Source organism: Solanum pennellii, chromosome 1 (assembly GCF_001406875.1).
Source record: "Solanum pennellii chromosome 1, SPENNV200".
Lineage (NCBI taxonomy): Eukaryota > Viridiplantae > Streptophyta > Magnoliopsida > Solanales > Solanaceae > Solanum > Solanum pennellii.
This window is the reverse complement of record NC_028637.1, coordinates 108,176,792-108,193,871: the sequence shown is the minus strand read 5'-3', so window position 1 is coordinate 108,193,871 and position 17,080 is coordinate 108,176,792. Positions and strand designations below refer to the sequence as shown.

Sequence of the window (17,080 nt, the reverse complement as noted above, 5' to 3'; positions counted from 1 at the left end):
GAGAGGAAGAGGAGGGAGGAGAATGGCGGCTTGGAAAGAGAGGGAGAAGAGAGGGGTGGCGGCTGGTCGGAAAAGGGAGGAGGAGCCACGGGAGAGGGAGGAAAAGAGAAAGGCTGGCGGCTTGGAGAGGGAGGGAGAAGAAAATGAGTTAAAATTTTTAGGTTTTAGGGTCTTTTGGTGTTGAAGAAAGAGAGTGGGAGGTTTAATCACAACCGTTGGTTTAGATAGAGATGAAGGGTTAGGATTCGATCTAGGATTTATTTTTTAAGATGGACGGATGAGATTAAAAGATGATGTTTTGGAATTAGATTGACAAAGATATAGAATGGCTAAAATTGCAACTAGAATTGAAATGAAATAGTGGCTATGATTGTAATAAAACTTAATTCAAGTGGCTAGAATTGAAAGAAATTGGAATAGAATAGGCTAGAATTTAAATAATTTTAAGGAAAGTGTAGGAATTACTATTTAAATAAAATACTACATATGTTAAATATTTTTTGTATAATTGAAAATCATCTAAATTTTAAAACATTTGAAATTCATTAATAATTTTAAAATATAACAATATTTACAATAATTTTATAAAGTAAACGATACTAAAATATATAATTTTTTTGAGAAAAATCGACTAAAACTTCAAAACTTTAAGTAAATTTTAAAATACGTATTTAATCGAATATGATCCTAAAAATGGTTAAAAGTCGGTCAAAATTGGGTGTCAACAAAATTCTATCCCTCTTGTAATGAACAACGTCTGACATGAATTCTCAAGAATGAGATATATAGGCGGCCTATGTCAGCCTCGGTCACCCCATTTGTCCCTTTTTATATTTCTCTGTATTTGAACAACGTTCGACCTGAACTCTCAAGAATGAGATACATAGACGGCCTATGTCGGCCTCGATCGGTTTTCTTCGTAAACTTCTTATTGTTGTCAACCTTTGAGGGAAACTATGTTTGACCTGATTCCTACCTCAACAGGATATGTAGGTGCCATAAGGGTTCGGTCATATCTCTCGTAAGATTTCTATTTCTCTTTACAATAGAAATTAGGACAGAATTTTTGAGAGAGACTCAAAATTTCTCAAGAATAAGATTTTCCTCAACAAGTCAAGACTAAAGATATTTCGATATTTGTAATTGGGACAGAATTTTGAGAGGATCTCAATTTTAAGAAATTTGGTTATAACCAATTAATTCAAACAAATAAATACGGATCTCAATTTTAAAATTCGACAGATACATGTAACTCACGGATTCAAACTCATGTATCCCAAGTATGAAATATGGTAGAGGAAGTAATATTTAAAACTCTTGGGAATCTAGGTAATGAGAACCTAAACTAATAGGATTTATGTAGTTTACCCTATAGTATACCCAAATTAAAATTGTCTCTCTTTTTAAACTTAGTTAAAATTAGTTGAAAAGTCTTTTAGTTAAATCGTTGGTCAATCTTCTCGAAATGTAAATTGAACCCCGAACTTATTTTCTTATTTACAATTGATTTTTGCCTGTTTGAATCTTTTGAAAAATTTATCAATTTTTCTTCAAAACATAAATTAAATTGATGTTTTGAAAAATTTAGTCTTTTATTTCTTAATTTTCAAGTAAAATAGGTAGATGTATTAGTTTGGGGATGCTCGGATTAGTTGACATCAACTTTTTATGTTCATTATCTATATCGATTGTTGATAATATATCAAACTTAAGTAAATTATGATGGAGCCTTAATTCAAATAATTACTTTTTTTTTCATAGTTATTTGTCATATTTAGATTCGATACATACATTAAGAAAATAATATTTCTTCCGTTCACTTTTACTTGTCACTTATTTATTCCTAAAATAAATTTTCATCTTTATTTGTCACTTTTGACATATCAAGAAAAAATATTTTTTTCCATGTTTTACCTCAATATTAAATATTTGTTCTCAAAATCATTTTCCAAAACCTAAACTAAACGTCATTTAGTAGGGATAATTTTGTAAAATATTTATTTTAATAATTATTTTTTTAATGGGTGTGCCAAGTCAATGACAAATAAACATAAGTAATTAACATGACCATTTAATCATATTATCTTTATCAATTGTTGTTTAGTATTAGGTAATGAAAAAATAATAATTTGAGAAGTAAGGAATTAGCTTAAAAGCAAAGTATAAAATAAATAAATAAATATGTTTATAAATAAAAAAATAATAAGTAAAAATAAAAATATATTTCGAAGTAGAGTTAGGCTAATATTGTGATCCAACTTTCACATATAGCAAATATAAAATTCTTAATCTTATGCGATGACAAACTTTTCAAAATTGTATTCCGTGGTAAAATTTTAGTTTGCTACGGATGAATCGTTGTTTGATGAATTGTATAATTAGTATATTTACACAAGTGCAGAAGAAATTGTATAAAGTAAAGAGAAAAAAAAAACATCTGTTAGTAAACCACGGATGTATCGCTGTTTGGTGAATTGTATAATTAGTATAATTACAAGTGTAGAAGAAATTGTATAAAGTAAAGAGAAAAGAGAAAACATCTGTTTGTAAACTACGGAAGAATCGCTGTTTGGTGAATTGTATAATTAATATATTTATATAGTGCAGAAGAGATTGTATAAAGTAAAGAGAAAAGAGAAAACGTCTGTTTGTATATTTATATAGTGAATATTCGTCCTTAGTTTGGATGTATAATTCTGTATATATACATTATACAAACAGATTTTAATTATGTGTGTAAGTTTGTGCAATTATATATGTCTAAATGAATATTATACAAAAATATCCTTATACAAATACAAAAACTTATACAAATCAATTGTATAATTTATGTATTGATAAAACGAGAAAGAGAGCAAGACAATAAAAAATTGGACAGTGAAATATTTGCATTGTATAACTATAAGTGTATAGGACGAAAATATATGTGTTTATATGTGTATATACAATTTTCTCTCGGTTTATACAATTTTCGCTCTATTGTATAAAGCGAGAGAGGCGAGCGACAAGGAGCGAGAGAGGAAGAGTGGCGAGTGAGAATATGAGGGAGAGAGGCGACTGACAAACAGTTTGCTATGAAACACAAATAAATCAAACGATAATTATTATAATTATTTTACATTATTAATTTGTCATTTTATATAATTATCTATGGATCAATAAATACGAATTTGGAAAACTAATTAAGGGGTTTTAGGTATCAACGCTTTTTTCTTTTTAATATTTCGGCGTGTTTTGTAAGCGCTCTCCAGGAGGGTTCACTCACTTTGGTAGGTCAGATTCTCAATTTGGAGCAAAATTCTACAGTAGAAGGAACTATAATGGATTGCATGACCGGAAATCCTGTTCGTCAGCATTGGGCGATGGAGGAAGTTAAAGAGTGTACCCTCTTGATTCGGCATCTTCCTGAAGCAATTCCTCATGAAACCCTTTCAAGATTGCTTTCCAATTATGGGGCAACTTCTATCCGTCCTTGTACTACTGCAAGGTATCGTAGCATTCCATATTTTCTCCCTCGCTTACAATCTTGTGTTTTGAAGTAATAATGTGTTTCTGATCCCTCTGTCTTCGTCATTGCCAAACTTTATAGTAGTTCTGTTATACTCAAATTGGTTCCAATGTTGATACTCCTATTCATTTTATATATGGTATTCTTTCCTTGGATAACAGATATTTGATACCATCCATCAAGTGTTGGTTCCAATGTTTTTTCATGTCTCAACTGGCACTTGTATCAGTTATTTGTATCTTATTTGTCCTGGACAGAATGAGGAATTGTGCTTTCGTAGATTTCAAGGATGAAGGTCTGGCACACCAAGCACAGCAACATTTGAATGGGTATTTTCTCCTTTGATTCTTTTCTAAGTGTTTTCAGTTCTACATCATTTTAGGTAGACATATTTAAATGCCTTCCTCTTATTTTTGTTTATCTTATGAGAGTAAGAAAGTCTGATAGCCAAATTATGTGGTTGTTAGGGTACGGTTTCTTGGTAAAACCCTAGTGGTCGAACGAGCTAGTAGAAGCACAGATAGAAAAAGCGAACATCGGATTGGAGATGGCTCGGTCTCTTCGATCAAAGATGCTGCTGCCAAAGAATTTGGTGGAGTATCTAGGGAAGGTCCTTATCCTGGCAGCGACCCCATTGCTGAAAGACTGGGGGTAGATTATCCATTTCCTCCTCACCTCGAGTATGATTTCAGCTGCTTAGTTTTAAAATATTTTTTCAATTTTCTATCTTAATTTGATGGATAATGGCTAGAAGTAGTTCCTCATTCTCTGTCCTAACCTAAAACTGATAACATTTCTCGTGATTTTCCTTTAAGTCATAAATGGCATGAATCTTTCTGGTGTATGCAAATATTTCTTGCGCCTGTAGGCATGCCAGGTCTGTTTGACCTGTAAATTATAGGCGCTATTACTGGTCCTTCTGGCCTGTATGCAGAGAAAACTAGAAAAGGAGAAAGAACAAAGAACTTAGAGGATTTAGACATTCTATCTGCTTGATCTAATTCTTTATAGGTCTCTTTATTGTTTTCTTAGTAATCATAAACAGAAGCAGCTTCTATTTATTCTTCATAAAGCTGACTATCCTGCTTGTGATTCAGATATGTTTACCCCCCACCTGATGGACATATACTTACAAATATTGTAAATGCTCTTATTGCTGTTCCTCGGTTCTACACTCAGGTTTTCTTTTCACAATATACCATCCCCTTTCTTCTTGAATTAATTTTCTCATTTCCTTTGCTATTCATGTGTATTATTCTATTTTACATCTTTTTTTAGATAGTCTAATTTACATATTTTTATACCCATGTTTTTACATGGTTTAGGTCTTGCACTTGATGAACAAGATGAATATTCCGGCACCATTTCGTATGGCTTTGCCAACTCCACCTCTACCATCCTCTCTGTCTGTTCCTCCTCCACCCCCTCCACCCCCTCCTTCAATAGTGTCTAAGAGTAGAATGGAAGATCTATCAAGCAGTGAATCAGAAATGGAGTCTTCAGATGAGGTAGTAGTTCTTATGCTGTTAGAGATCCTTTTGCTTTTTAAATTGAGTTTGACGAATGCAGTTATCTGGCACTTCAAATATACGTTATAAGCCTCAAGCATATTGGGTAGCTGACTCAAATTTTAATGTTCTATTTCTCTGGTTTAATTCTTTCTTATCTTCATGTTCCTCGTGTTTTCTGTCATTTTTCACCTGATTTGTTATGTTTTGCTATTAGAGTAAACTTTTGGCTGATTCTAGTGTTTTTTTTATAATATTTAATGGTTCAGGAAGCTACAATTGTTGGTGGGCCTAAAAAGAAGCGTATTAGACATGAAGCTATCTTGGGCCCTGCAGTTGACAAGGATGTTGCCCATGAGGCTGTTGGATTAAGAGCTGCTACCTTGGTTCCTAAAGAGATGCCAGTAGTAAAGAAGAAGAACCCAATAATTCAGGTTATCTCATCTCCAAAAGGCTCCTCCCTCTGTGTTTTTCTTTATTGAGTTGATGATACTAGGTTTTCGCTTGCGTGCTTGCAGATTAAAGTAGCACCTAAACAGGTACAGAATGAAGAGAAGGGTGATGCAAGTGCACTGTCATTGACAGTGGAAGAAAAAGAGAATGATCATAAACCTTTTACAACCCTTGAAGAATTAAAAAGTGGAAGATTGCCCCCAGAAGAGATTCTGTCGCTTCCTATGTTTAAGGTTTTTGGAACTTTGCGCGTCTTTACTTTTGCCCATGATACACTTGCTTTCACATTAAATTTGCAGTTGCTCTTTTGAGTATTAGGCTTGGAATCCTGTCACTTGGCTATTCATGTTTCGGGTGATGTTGTTGATTTGTAAGAACTAAAGGAGGTGGAGGTATCTAGGGCAAGGTCTTTTAGCAGAATGAGTTAGGTTTATTAGGTTTGCAGTCCTTGGAACAAGATAGAAGAGGTGATTTCTTTAAGCAGGTATTCTCAGATGGTAGCGTTGAGCATGCCAAAGTTCTTTCAGGTGCCAGCCTTGGTAGGTTAGTGAATTGTGTTGAAGCATGGGCTGGTGCTGGTCATAAATGTGGATACAGTGGTGTATAACTTTTTATCTTTAATAACTTACACATACATGTTTCAATCATGCTGTGCTGTCATCAAAAGTTGGATGTGGACATGAGTGCATTAAAATTTCCAAACAGTTCAGGACAGAGACATACCTTGTATGCTATGGGTACAATATAGCCTATAGGTAATTATTATTTATTAACACATAGTTTTATTAAATTGCAGAAAGTTTGCATCTAAATCAATTTCATACCTGGGCTCCGGATCTTTAACCTATGATTGAGTTTGAATATGGTTGATGCACCAGGGTTAGCTAATCTTTTAACTGTACAGAAGTTAAGGATTAAATTAAAATGCTGTTCTTGAGGGTGTTGAACAATGATGAATATGGATAAGATACATTTTTACGTTATTTTGGGCATCTTATAGTGTAACAATTGTGCCCTGATAAACAACTCTAACAACAATACTAGCTCAGACATTCCTTGTTGTCTGGACTATAATGAATTGGTGGCATTATTTAATATTGACTATAAGATCTATTTGATCCTACCCCATGAAGGATTCTGTTTTTGCCCTGAAAAATTCATGAACTAACAACTAGGAAAAGAATTCTTTCAGTTCTTATTTATTTCAGAAAATTCAAGTCACCAACTTATTGCTAATTATTCCAGAATTGCTTATTTATTTCAGAAAATTTGTTTCAGAATTGCTTCAGAGTTGGTTTATGAGATTATGAGATAGGTTCATGCTGACAGCTTACTTTTTCTAATAGTTTTTTGCTTCTTAGCCTTCCATTCTGAGATATAGTCACTGGTTTATTGATAAGAAAGGTGTTAGCTTAGTGTACTTAAGCTGACAAGTATTTGCTATAGAAGTTCATTAAGATTGCATCTTTCCAGTCTATAAATTATGCTATTCTAGTTCATTTCTTTATCAGTAAATTAAAAGTTAGATTAATGGGGATAAAGCTAAGCAGCAAGTCTACATCACTAAGGAGGACATTCCTTGTACAAGCACGAAAGGGGTTTCCTTTTATGTTGAGCTATTGCGTATTAGTGAAAGCACAGGACTGAATAATTAACTCATAAGTTTCGTTCATTGCAGAATTATTGTGCCGGAAATCCTTCTCAGATCTTATACTTGAAGAACTTAGCAAAAGAAGTCATTGTTGATGACATTTACTTCATATTTGGTAAGCATTAACTTACAGATCCATTGCAAAGTAAAACTCCTTTCTGATTTTTTCTGAGACTTGTAGTTTTCAATCCCTCACCTGCTTTAAGAAAAAATGATAGATGGCATGATGTTACTTCAACAGAAGTTTTTACTTATACATAACCTCATGTTTTGGCACTGGAACCATTGTATTTCTTCTCATCTGTTATGTTCTTTAGGATCCTTATTTGTGAGCATTGATGAAGCTAAATCTAGTCTTGCGGTGAAGTTAATGCAGGTGAGGTTCATCTATTTCTCTAGTTCTGCTAATTTGGGATATAGTTTTTTTTTGGTTGATGGAATAAGCTAATTTGGGATATAGTTCATCAACCTGAGAAAATCAATCGGTAATCAACTTATATATTTAACTACAAGTTTCACTTTCTTTTTTTAGTGGCATTTTGTTGATCTATTTCTTACCTGATCCAAACTGCAAAGTGCACTTGCTGCATTAGAAATGTTGACAAGAGACTGTTAATCATGTGACATAAAATAAGTAATCTGTACTTCCTTTCCATTGGTAAATTGGTATTTATTAAAGATTTAATGCTGAAGCTTAAACGACTTCCATTTTTCAGGAAGGGAGAATGCGTGGACAAGCTTTTGTTACATTTCCCTCCATTGAACTTGCTCAAAATGCCCTGGTATGTTATTTATAATTACTTAAATTGGTATTTCATTTTCCTTTTGCGCAGTGGGATTGTAAAATTAACACCATGAAAGTGATAGTAAGCTTTATTGTTGACCTCTTTCAAAAATAAATGAAGTCTGAGAGGTGATAAACCTTCTACATGTAATCGTGAACTTGTTTTAAACTTCCAGTGGGTTGTATAACGTGAGTGTATTCATGTATATGGTTTGGTTCATCAAGTTGGATTATGTAATATATGGATGAAAGGAAATCATTTACTTATAATTTTATATGAACACACAACTTCTAGAAAGTAGCTAATATTATTGTGCTTACTATACTTGTAAAAGCATTTTATACAAGTGAATGAATGCAGAATCTGGTGAACGGGTATGTGTTTAAAGGCAAGCCTATCGTCATTCAGTTTGGTCGTGATCCTGCTAAAGCAAAAACAAGCTAGAGAGGGTTTTTTGCAACAAGGGTAGTTTAAGCCCTCAGCTCAACATTCTAAGTCAGGTATATAAGTATGATCAGTTGCTTAGTTTGCTACATTTGTTTTATCTTTTTTATGAGTATCTTAAGTAACCTTAATGTGGTACCAAAAGTAGTTATTCCTTGAGCCATACTATCTATAGGCAACTCACCTTTTGTTTGTAATGACTGTAGTACAGTGAGCCCATGTTTTGGGAGATGATGTTGGTAAAGATCATTTGAGTTATGAGATTGATGGTGCCCAGGTAAAATTAAAGGAGTCAAGCCAACAAAGATGCTGCTGGGGGAAAGGAAGGAAAGAAGGGCTTGTATTCTGGACGAGAGAAGGTCAAAATTGGGTGGGCTGTCAGGTTTTACCTTTGCAATGGTTCACCAGATGTCTGGAGCTAAAATCGCAGAAGTCATCATCATTTCTTCAGTGAAGCACAATTGGTCAGCTGGAACCCGATGATTGTTAGCTCATTGTTTATAGTGTATCTCTGGACAGTGTTGTTTCATTGGCAATTCACTGAAATAGGTGAGAGGAGTCTTTGCTGTTTCATTAGTAGTGACTTCCGGTTCATTGCAAATTTAGACTCCGGGAGTATACAGTGGCATGTTGACTATGAACTTGTATTTCACTATGCAGAATCATTTTTGCCATGTAAAGTAGCCTAGATGTCTGCTTAATTGTCATTGTATACGTTTTAGCCTTCAAGACCAGGAGAATTTTATGTATCAGAGCGCCAATTCAGTTAGTATGAGAAACACTTGTTCACTAGGTTTGGTATGACAGCAATGGCCAAAAATGGCGACCCTGTAGGCGATTTTCTTTTATCGTTTTTGTGATCACTTTTTAATGCTCATTATCTGCATCACTGATAAATTCATAAATAAGCCAATTTGGATGGAAAGTAGAAACTGTTTCAAAGAATTAAATACTATTGTATTTCTTAATCAGATCGAGTAATATGTATATATTCTTCCAAGGTGGAAGCTGTTTCGACTGAAAAGGGCGCTGTTTAAAGTCTATGGGTGTGTTTGGTACGAAGGAAAATGTTTTCCATGGAAAATGTTTTCCTAGAAAATGTTTTCCTGAAAAACAAGTAGATTTTTGACTTATTTTCTCATATTTGGTTGGTGAGTAGAAAATATTTTCCGGAAATGTTTATAATCTCGTTCTCTTCCAGTACGACGGTCCAAACATGTTCAACACAAGTAGAAATTCACTGGTTGGTTCGGTTCGTTCTTCTTGGACTTATGTGACCTTCTTATTGATAATTAATGAAAGTTAGAGAAATATTCAACTTATCCAAATCTGTATTATTCAAATAAGCTTAATTTGACCATTCTATAGTTACTGTGTAAGTCCTCAGCTGCAGCACCAACTAGAATTTGGATTCTATTTATAAGTCAACTCATGAGAGATAAGCTTCTATATTGTTCAGATATTTCTTCTCTTGATTGTTTCCTACAAAATGAGTTCTGAGGGTCACACACAGAGAGAGCATCCATGGTTGGTGGCGTTCGTCTTTGACCAGAAAAAACATTGCAGGTCCTACCAGCTTATTTCAAAATGAGACTGGAAAAATATTTTACATTATCCAATTCTAAAAAAAACTTGCAATAACATTCATCCTAATCTGACAATTTTATAAGTAGTTTACAAGTCTTCGATTGGAACCATAACTTGTATTAGATAGCTTAGCACTATGGCTGCTATAGTTCTCAGGATATATTCGCATATCTGATCAATCATTGGAATGTTGAAAACAAGTTGTTGATTCAACATGAAGAGGTGGCCCCTAACTCTTACCATTTCAAGAAAATGAGGTTTCATTGATCTGTTCTTTGTTGAAACCATCAGTGGGACCTTCTGCTTTTGGACTAATTCCATATTCTAAACAACTAGTTGGAAGGCAAAACCATGTGACTTGACTATATTTAGCTGGTACCCACATAATGCCTGTTTCTTGACCTATAAAAACAAGTGTTTACCATAACAGCTCTCACCAAAACTTGAAAACATACAAAGCTTTTCTCCACTTTCAGGGTCCTTAGTACCTTACTATCATTATTTGCTTATCTATACTGAACTAAAAAACCATGGCTATACGTATGCCTCGTATAATCAAGAAGTCTTCTACTGCTGGAGATGTTCCTAAAGGCCACTTTGCTGTTTATGTTGGGGAAAAGCAGAAGAAGAGATTTGTGATCCCTATATCATTCTTGAGCCAACCTTTATTTCAAGATTTACTTAACCAAGCAGAGGAAGAATTTGGCTTTAATCATCCAATGGGTGGTGTCACAATTCCCTGCAGCCAGGATGTGTTCATTGATCTCACTTCTCGCTTGAGTAGGATCTGAGGCTTTTCACCTTACACAATTTTGTAAACAACTAACCTTTCTAGTTAGCACCATGTTACTGATAATTAGATAGAGGGGACTGACTATGTACTCTCAGCTGTAACCGTACATCCTAATTTTGAATGTAATTTTCAGTAGAAAATGAAATTTGTTCAGATTCATTCTTTAGCCAATTGTGTTTTCAGTTTTCTTTACAAGACCTCCTCTATGTTAATAACCTCTAAAGAAAGACAACTTATCTGTGACCTTACTTAACCTGAACACTGAAATACTTTTGGCTATGACAACAAAGAAAAATTTATATATATCTGCAGCAGAAATTTCAAAATATCAAATAAGTGACTTAATAGATGTTATTGTTTTCTGCTCTTTTTTTTGAAACAAATCACTGGCTTTCTTTATAAGAATTTCTTGAGATAATTCTGATCCGCAAAGTTGATTAAACCATCAGAAAACAACTTATGATATGAGGATAAAAAAAATGTACCTTATTCTAGTCAACTTGTGTAAATATTTTCTGGAAGTTTTACTAAAAATCGTAAATTATGTAAAGTAACAAATGTTTGCAGGTTATTGAAACCAAACCCACAGTTTTTTTGTGTGTGTTTTACATACTTTGAAGTAAAAAATTCTAAATACCTCAATTCCATGTTGCCTGATAGAGTTGTTTGTAAGTTATAATCTATAACAAGCAATGAGAGCACCTTTTTTTTGTTCTCTCTCTCTTTACTATGTAAGTTTGTTATACAAAGCCTAACACAACCAACTTTCCATAATTAGTCAAAAATTATAAGTCAGTACATCGGATATTGGTTCTTTTAAGCATCCTAAGATCAGGTGTTTTGCTTTGTATAAAGTCTTAGGAAAGAGTTCATAAACCTCCATACATAAATTATATTTTATCCTTTAAGGATTGTGATATTCTTGATATTTAGGATTGAATTCAGCATCTGGAAGGCTGGAACATCCCACTTTTCTTTGTTCCATTGGTGTCTGGTGGTTGATCAATCATTGGAATCTGACTATTACTTGTTGATTTAACATCAAGAAGCTAAACCATTTTTCAAGAAGTATAAAATTTCCATCTGTTATTTGTTGTGAACATCAGTAGGACCTTCTGATTTTAGACTACTTTCATTGTATTTATATTATGAGAATGAGTTGTAAGGCAAAACCATGTGATACTTCAGGTGCTACTGCCTTTAGCTGGTGACCACATAATGTCTATTCAATGCACATCAGTAGAATTCTACAACTTGATATTAGCCTATATAAACACATAGAAAAAAGGGGTTACTGCAACAACACTCAGCAAAATTTGAAACCATACAAAGCTTTCTCTGGTTTCAGAGTCTTTACTAATTCTTCGCATCCTTATTTTCTCATCTTATATTGAACTAAAAGACCATGGCTATCCATATGCCTCGTATAATCAAGAAGTCTTCCACAACCGGAGATGTTCCTAAAGGCCACTTTGCTGTTTATGTTGGGGAAAAGCAGAAGAAGAGATTTGTAATCCCCATTTCATTCTTGAGCCAACCTTTATTTCAATGCTTGCTTAGTCAAGCGGAGGAAGAATTTGGCTTCGTTCATCCAATGGGCGGTGTAACAATACCCTGCAGTGAAGATGTGTTCATTGATCTTACTTCTCGCTTGAATAGGAACTGAGGCTTTTATTTTCACAGTTTTGCAAAGAGCTAACCTTTCTAGTTAGTACCATATTACTGATAATTAGATAGAGAGGACCATGTACAGTCAGCTGCAGCAGAAGATCCCAATTTTGAATGTAATTTTCAGTAGCTGATGTCTATAAGATAGACAATACAATCTTTAACAAATGAATTGTTCAGATTCATTATTTAGCCTATTTAGTTTTTTGGTTCTCTTTTTCTTTGTTAAGTTTGTTGTTCAAAGCCTAACACAAGCAACTTGCCATAATTAGTCAAAGTTGTTAGTCAGTACATCAGATGTTGGTTCTTTTAAGCATCCTAAGGTCAGGTGTTCTGTTTTTACAATTTTGGCAAAGAGTTTCTATTTTATCCTGTTTTTCCTTTGTTCTATTGGTGTCTGGTGGTTGACACTCCATTTTTCTTTTAATAAATTCTTACTAGAAAACCATGTTAATGACAAGAAATGTCCAGGAGTTCATATTTGACATGAATAGTCATAATAGTCAGCTTTCTTTAGCAATTTCATTGTGATTTGTGAGCATTCTATCTTCCAAGTTCAGAGAAAGGTAGGGCCTTTATCTTGAACCAATTTGTCCTTAAGATATCAACACTTCGACGATAAGTTGGAAGGCATAACCATGTTACTTAAGGTGCTATAGTCTTGCGGAGGGTGCCTCATGAAATAACTCATCACTATCAGCAAGTATACAAAGAATGTTCTGCTTTTGAGGTCTTTATTAGCTCTTCTCTTTCTTTTTTTTGCTCACCTGTATCAAAACTAAAAGATCATGGTTTTTCGTATGCCTCGTATAATCAAGAAATTTTCTACAACTGGAGATGTCCCATAGAGCCATTTGTTGTGTATGTCGGGAGAAACAGAAGATGAGATACGTAATCCCAGTATCATTCTTGAGTCAGCCTTCATTTCAAGAACTGCTCAGTCAAGCTGAGGAAGAATTCGGCTTCAACCATCCTATGGGTGGTGTGACCATTCCCTGCAGTGAGGATATGGTCATTGATCTCACATCTTGCTTGCGGAAATGAGAAAGAAACCAGTTCCCAATTTTCGCTTGCACAATTTTGTGTAGTTGTAAAACAGGATCTCCACTATGTACAGTTCAGAGTTAGAAGAAACTCTAGGTAGACTGAGGACACATTTTTCTACTTCAAAAGAAATTGAAGTAATAAAGCTTTTTACTTCTATGGTTCAACCATTCTATTCAATATATTGAATGTAATAAATTTATTGCAATATAAATTTTTTTCTCAACTCTATGACTTGCTAATCTGAATTGAGATATTTAGATTATCTAACTATATTAATAAATCATGGTTTACTGTTACCGAGAGGTTTATGGTTCGGTCCTCAACCTTGAGTATATTTTTGTTACATAATCAGTTTCTTTCTCAAAAGTATCCTTAAAGTTATTCTCACTGATCCCTTTGCTTTAGCATTATGGATGATCAAGTTTTATAAAAAAATCTTCAGATATGCCCTCATAGATTCGCATATGATGATCAATCATTGGAATCTGACTACTACTTGTTGATTTAACGTCAAGAAGCTAGTGGCCTGTGGCTGGAGGTGAAATTTCTATCTGTTATTTGTTGTGAACATCAGTTGGACCTTATGCTTTTAGACTACTTTCAATGTATTAATACTCAGACACTGAGTTGGAAGGCAAAACCATGTGATACTTCAGGTGCTACTGTCTTTAGCTGGTGTCCACAAAATGGCTATTCAGACATCACTGGGGTTTGACAACTTGTCATTGGCCTATATAAACACATATAAAAAGGGTTTACCATAACAGCTCTGACCAAAACTTCAAATCATACAAAGCTTATCTGTGCTTTCAGAGTCCTTACAAATTCTTCCCTTCCTTATTTCCTCATCTGTATTGAACTAAAAGACCATGGCTATCCGTATGCCTCGTATAATCAAGAAGTCCTCTACAGTCGCAGATGTTCCTAAAGGCCACTTTGCTGTTTATGTTGGGGAGAAACAAAAGAAGAGATTTGAAATCCCCATTTCATTCTTGAGCCAACCTTTATTTCAAGACTTGCTTAGTCAAGCTGAGGAAGAATTTGGCTTCGATCATCCAATGGGTGGTGTAACAATACCCTGCAGTGAAGATGTGTTCGTTGATCTTACTTCTCGCTTGAATATGACCTGAGGCTTTTATTTCACAGTTTTGTAAAGAATAGGATTTTTAGTTTGTACATAAGAGGAATTAGGAACACACATTGTTGCTTCTCACTACTGTCAGCTGGATCTATAGATCCTAATTTTGAATACAATTTTCAGTAGTTTAGCAAATGAAATCAGTTCAGACTCATTCATTATCCAATTTGGTATTAGTATTTCTGTTCAACAGATTTCTTTACACGACTGTTCTTTCCATAACATAGGAATTGGAGCTTCTAAAGTGCTGAAGTCTATGTTAATTAACTCTAAAGAAAATTCATCTGTGACCTTATCCTAAGCACTGAAATATATTTGGCGCAGACAGAAAAAATGAACTTTATATCAGCAGAAGAAATTTCAAAATATCGAAGAAGTCACATTCATAGTTCACAACTTCACACTTCATTAGACATTTTCTATTTCTTCTCTTTTGAAAAATCAATACTGGTTTGATGATTTATTAGAATTTCGCTCGATCAGCTGAAAAACTCAGGACAATTCTGATCTGCAAAATTGGTCCAACCATTTGATCAAATGACTTATGATATGATAAGAAAACATTGCATATATCTATGCCAACTTATTTCTAAAAGCATCGATTAGCACAACTGTATTTACTCTATGGTTCTCTAAGAGAGTGCCTGTGTACAAATAACTAATAATGTTTGTTTGCAAGTTATTGAATCCAAACTGTAGCTTTATGTGTTTTACTTACTTCAAATAGTTGTAGAGTCTACAATGTAGATCAACTACGCCAAGCAATCAGGTTGGCCTCTTTTTGTGGTCTTTTTTGCTGTCTTTTCCATTCAGGAGCGCAAAAAATCACCTTTATCCTCTTTCCTCTTCTCAACTTGGTTTTTCACTTTTTTTTATGTATGGTCATGAAAGTAGGACTATATCACAAATCATAAGCAGTGCCCAAAAGGACATAGAAGGTAAAACCATATGATATCCATCAGGTGCCTATTGATGGTCTTTTGCTTTGTATATTTATTTAATGACAAGTAGTATGGTAAGTGACAATGTGATGTTGAGATATCACAACAACAATTTTAAGATCTTAGAACCACTTCCTAAGCCTCCATATACAAATTCTTTTCAACCAATTAGGGCCATTATGATTAATGAAAAGTTATAAACCTATGCTAGGAAGCACTTGGAATTGGAAGCTTATGGCCATATAAACTATTTTTGTTTTCTCAGGAATAATGCTTACAACAAAAACACGTCAACATATAAAATTTGATGTGTACCTAGACAATACTTGTTTAGCTATTTGATTGTGAGGGATACTTTGCTCTAAGTTCAAAGAAAAGGTAGGGCCTGTTATCCTTGATAACTAAAGCCTTTCAAGTCTGAACAAAGATGGGAAGAGTTTCTCATGTTACTTGTTGTTTTGGGATATTAATTGATGACATTTTATGTTTCCCAATATGGTTATGTTTTTCATGTTAGTGGTCCATGTTCCAGGTCATAGCTTCTCAAAAATTCTATAATGAATTATGCTTCTATCCTAGTTTCAAAATAAGGTAGGGCCTATTGTTCTTTAACTAATACCACAAAGTTTTCAATAGTTGGAAGGCAAGAGCATGTGATACTTCAGTGACATTGTCTTCTGCTGGTGCCCACAAAGTTTTCAATAGTTGGAAGGCAAGAGTTTGAGTTTCCATTGCCTATATAAACATATCCAAAGAGATATCTACCACCACAGCTCTCAGCAAACATCAAAGCTTCTCTGCTTTTGAGTTCCTTTGTAATTCTTTTACCTTTATTGTCTATACTAAAACCAGAGATCATGGCTATTCTTCGTATGATCAAGAAGTCTTCCGCAACCAGAGATATTCCCAAGGGCCATTTTGCTGTGTATGTTGGGGAGATGCAGAAAAAGAGATTTGTGATCCCGATATCATTCTTGAGGGAACCTTTATTTCAAGACTTGCTTAGTCAATCTGAGGAAGAATTTGGCTTCGACCATCCAATGGGTGGTGTGACTATTCCCTGCAGTGAAGATTTGTTCATCGATGTCACATCTCGATTGAGGAAGTGAGAAGGAAACCAGTCCCCATTTTTTTAATTACACAATTTTGTATAGTTGTAGTAAGCCAGGATAGAAACTGTGTACAGTTGAGAGTTAGAAGAAACACTAGTTAGACTAAGGACACATTTTTCTACTTCAAAAGAAATTGAAGTAATGAAACTTTTTACTTCCATACATTGATGTAATCAATTCATTGCAATAGAAATTTTTTGCTCAACTCTCATGGTTTTCTCAATTCATTCTTTAGTGGCACAATTCATTCTATTGGTAATAATTACACTTTGGGGTTCCAAATAAATTAGATGCACTTGGCAGCATCCATCGTACAATGTACAAATAACTCGATATGTACTAGATCTGATATTCTGCAGTAATGTGAAATTACTGAGTTTAACTGAATGAGATAGAAAATGGATGTAAATTCTTTAACTCTTAATAAGATACAATATCTATACTT

The 17,080-nt window shown here is 34.1% G+C and overlaps 4 protein-coding genes across 13 annotated transcripts; all 4 read left to right on the top strand.

Moving 5' to 3' along the window:
- The first annotated feature begins 3,204 nt into the window (after positions 1–3,204).
- On the top strand, positions 3,205–9,180 carry LOC107026671 (U11/U12 small nuclear ribonucleoprotein 65 kDa protein). Of its 10 annotated transcripts, none has more exons than XM_027919584.1 (12): positions 3,205–3,487; positions 3,670–3,837; positions 3,976–4,188; positions 4,606–4,687; positions 4,834–5,016; positions 5,286–5,450; positions 5,535–5,702; positions 7,148–7,235; positions 7,438–7,496; positions 7,837–7,902; positions 8,266–8,405; positions 8,627–9,180. In XM_027919584.1, exons 1-11 carry the CDS (start codon positions 3,321–3,323, stop codon positions 8,347–8,349), a joined length of 1,443 nt encoding a protein of 480 aa, XP_027775385.1. In that variant the 5' UTR covers positions 3,205–3,320; the 3' UTR covers positions 8,350–8,405; positions 8,627–9,180. The 10 variants fall into 10 exon arrangements, with proteins under 10 accessions (XP_027775385.1, XP_027775380.1, XP_027775376.1 ...); XM_027919579.1 differs by having other exon boundaries at positions 8,561–9,180; XM_027919575.1 differs by having other exon boundaries at positions 8,556–9,180.
- A 1,126-nt stretch (positions 9,181–10,306) lies between these two features.
- Positions 10,307–10,900, top strand: LOC107026760 (auxin-induced protein 15A-like). Its single transcript, XM_015227843.2, has one exon. It carries the CDS (start codon positions 10,467–10,469, stop codon positions 10,725–10,727), a length of 261 nt encoding a protein of 86 aa, XP_015083329.1. The 5' UTR covers positions 10,307–10,466; the 3' UTR covers positions 10,728–10,900.
- Positions 10,901–11,896: 996 nt separating this feature from the next.
- LOC107026769 (auxin-induced protein 15A-like) lies at positions 11,897–12,771 on the top strand. Its single transcript, XM_015227854.2, has one exon. The coding sequence runs from the start codon at positions 12,135–12,137 to the stop codon at positions 12,393–12,395; it is 261 nt and encodes an 86-aa protein (XP_015083340.1). The 5' UTR covers positions 11,897–12,134; the 3' UTR covers positions 12,396–12,771.
- A 3,509-nt stretch (positions 12,772–16,280) lies between these two features.
- LOC107026815 (auxin-responsive protein SAUR20-like) lies at positions 16,281–16,844 on the top strand. The gene has a single exon (XM_015227907.2). It carries the CDS (start codon positions 16,381–16,383, stop codon positions 16,630–16,632), a length of 252 nt encoding a protein of 83 aa, XP_015083393.1. The 5' UTR covers positions 16,281–16,380; the 3' UTR covers positions 16,633–16,844.
- The last annotated feature ends 236 nt before the right edge of the window (positions 16,845–17,080 follow it).

Coding starts and splice junctions, on each gene's coding strand:
- LOC107026760 (XM_015227843.2), top strand. CDS start 10,467: ATGGCTATACGTATGCCTCGTATAATCAAGAAGTCTTCTACTGCTGGA.
- LOC107026671 (XM_027919584.1), top strand. CDS start 3,321: ATGGATTGCATGACCGGAAATCCTGTTCGTCAGCATTGGGCGATGGAG. Junction 5,017..5,285: donor AAATGGAGTCTTCAGATGAG/GTAGTAGTTCTT, acceptor TTAATGGTTCAG/GAAGCTACAATTGTTGGTGG. Junction 5,451..5,534: donor AGAAGAACCCAATAATTCAG/GTTATCTCATCT, acceptor GCGTGCTTGCAG/ATTAAAGTAGCACCTAAACA.
- LOC107026769 (XM_015227854.2), top strand. CDS start 12,135: ATGGCTATCCATATGCCTCGTATAATCAAGAAGTCTTCCACAACCGGA.
- LOC107026815 (XM_015227907.2), top strand. CDS start 16,381: ATGGCTATTCTTCGTATGATCAAGAAGTCTTCCGCAACCAGAGATATT.